Source organism: Cryptotermes secundus, unplaced genomic scaffold (assembly GCF_002891405.2).
Source record: "Cryptotermes secundus unplaced genomic scaffold, Csec_1.0 scaffold564, whole genome shotgun sequence".
NCBI lineage: Eukaryota > Metazoa > Arthropoda > Insecta > Blattodea > Kalotermitidae > Cryptotermes > Cryptotermes secundus.
Genome location: NW_019733842.1, coordinates 1 through 1,979, shown reverse-complemented (window position 1 = coordinate 1,979; position 1,979 = coordinate 1). Strand labels below are relative to the sequence as shown.

The following is a 1,979-nucleotide window of genomic DNA, read 5'->3' as shown; positions in this document are numbered from 1 at the left end:
TTTTTTATCGAAATTCTGGCACATTTTTCTAATCCAAACTCCATTTTTATGTCACTACTGAATGTTTTTACAATTTTAATCTCGTCCCTCAATTCTCCCTCACTTTTTCCTAACAGTTTCAGGTCATCCATATACAACAAGTGACCTATTTTCCTTTCAGATCCATGCACCTGGTACCCACATCCAGATCTGTTTAATTCATGAGTTAGCGGAATAAGTGCTATGCAAGAAAGTAGTGGTGATAATGAGTCACCCTGAAATATTCCTCTGTTTATTTTAATGGGTTGTGATTGCATGAGTTCCTGGTTTGTTCTCAGCTGAAGCCTTGTGTTCCATTTTTCCATGGAGTGTTTGCAAAATTTCACTATCCTATCATTGACTCCTACTAGTTCCATTGACTTTTCTATCCAGCTGTGGGGCACTCTATCAAATGCCTTTTGATAGTCAATCCAAGCCATGTTTAGGTTCTTTTTCCTCCTCCTGCAGTCCTCAAGTATTGCTTTTGATATCAGCAGCTGGTCCTTGCATCCTTTACTTCCTGGATGACATCCTTTTTGTTCTTCTGGCAATAAGTTGTGCTCCTCCAAATATAACGAAATTCTTCTGGCAGTAATTCCTGTCAGCATCTTATCCATAGTCGATAAAGAAGTAATCGGTCGGTAGTTCTTTGGGTCCATAGTGTTTTTCGATTTAGGAAGTAGGCATGTTATTCCTGTAGTCAGCCATTCGGGCATTTGTTGAGGTTCTTCTATTATTTTGTTGAAGGCTTCTACAATATAACTGTGCGTAACTGGGAATGCTTTTAGCCAGTAATTTTGTATTTGGTCACTTCCAGGAGACTTCCAGTTGTGCGTTTTGGCCAAAACTGAGGTAAATTCTGTAGTTTTTATAGGCATCCACTTCATGTTGCTGGTTCCTTCTCTTCCTTTTTCCTCTCTTCTTATCTATTCTGCCTTTTCATTGTGTCGTGTTTCCATTTCCCATATTGCCTGCCAGTAGAACTCTACTTCCTGCATATTGGGGTGAGCTGTGACCTCTATAGCTTTTGCCCCCAGGTGTCGATAAAATCGATTTGTGTTTTCCTTGAACATTTTATTCTGGATGTATTGGTTTTTCCTTTTTTCATATCTTCTGATTCTTTGAGCCTTTGCTTGTATTTTCTGCTTTAGTTTTTCTATTAACTCTGCTACTTCTCTGGCATTTGTCATTTTGTACTTCTGAAAAATTTTCCTCTTTTTTGTGTTCAGTTTAATGTTATCAGAGCCAGAGCCTGACTCAGTGAGTATGGACACGTCTTTTCTCCATTTGCTTATCTGTTTCTGTATTCTTAGTTTCCAAGCATCTTTAAATCTTCCGGTTGTCATTGTTTTCCTAGGTTTAATAGTTGTTTCTGTGATAACTGTTGCTGCAGCGTATATCAAGTGGTTCACTTCTGTTATGTTTATTTGATTCTCTTCCAAGAGTTCTTTTATTATTCCATTTACTTGTTCCTTAAGGCAAACCAGCTTCTTGTTTTCTTCCAATTTCGGCAGTCTTCTTCTTTCTGACATTTGTAAGAACCTCACCTTGTGCCATGCTACCTGAAGTTGTTCCTTTAACCCGTTCCTCTCCACATTCTGCTCTGCGTCCTCTCTCGTGCTTCGATCCTGCATTTCATCCTCTTTGATGCTTACATTATCGTCCTTCCTTCTTACATGGTCTCTTGAGCTGTCCTCTGTATATGCGTTAATGCTTTCCCGTATCTCATCGATTTCAATGTCTGTAAGTCTTCTATTTTTCAGAATGTAGTTTTTCTGGTTTAGCAGTAGCTTTGCATTGATTGTTGGCCTTACTTTTAGATTTCTGCTTCTCCATAATTCATATGCTACCTTGTAATTGCCTGTTGATGCCAGGAAACACCACACAACTTCCTTTATTTCCTCTTTGTTCCATCAGGTCCGTATATTAGCTTTGTCTTCGTTGTTTGATTCCCCGACATT

General features: G+C 38.8%; 1 protein-coding gene across 1 annotated transcript; it reads right to left on the bottom strand.

Moving 5' to 3' along the window:
- Nucleotides 1–944: 944 nt before the first annotated feature.
- Nucleotides 945–1,879, bottom strand: LOC111868252 (the record flags this gene model as incomplete). Its single annotated transcript, XM_023858730.1, has 1 exon — nucleotides 945–1,879. A coding segment is annotated over one exon (935 nt), but the record flags the coding sequence as incomplete, so codon positions are not given.
- Between the last annotated feature and the right edge of the window lie 100 nt (nucleotides 1,880–1,979).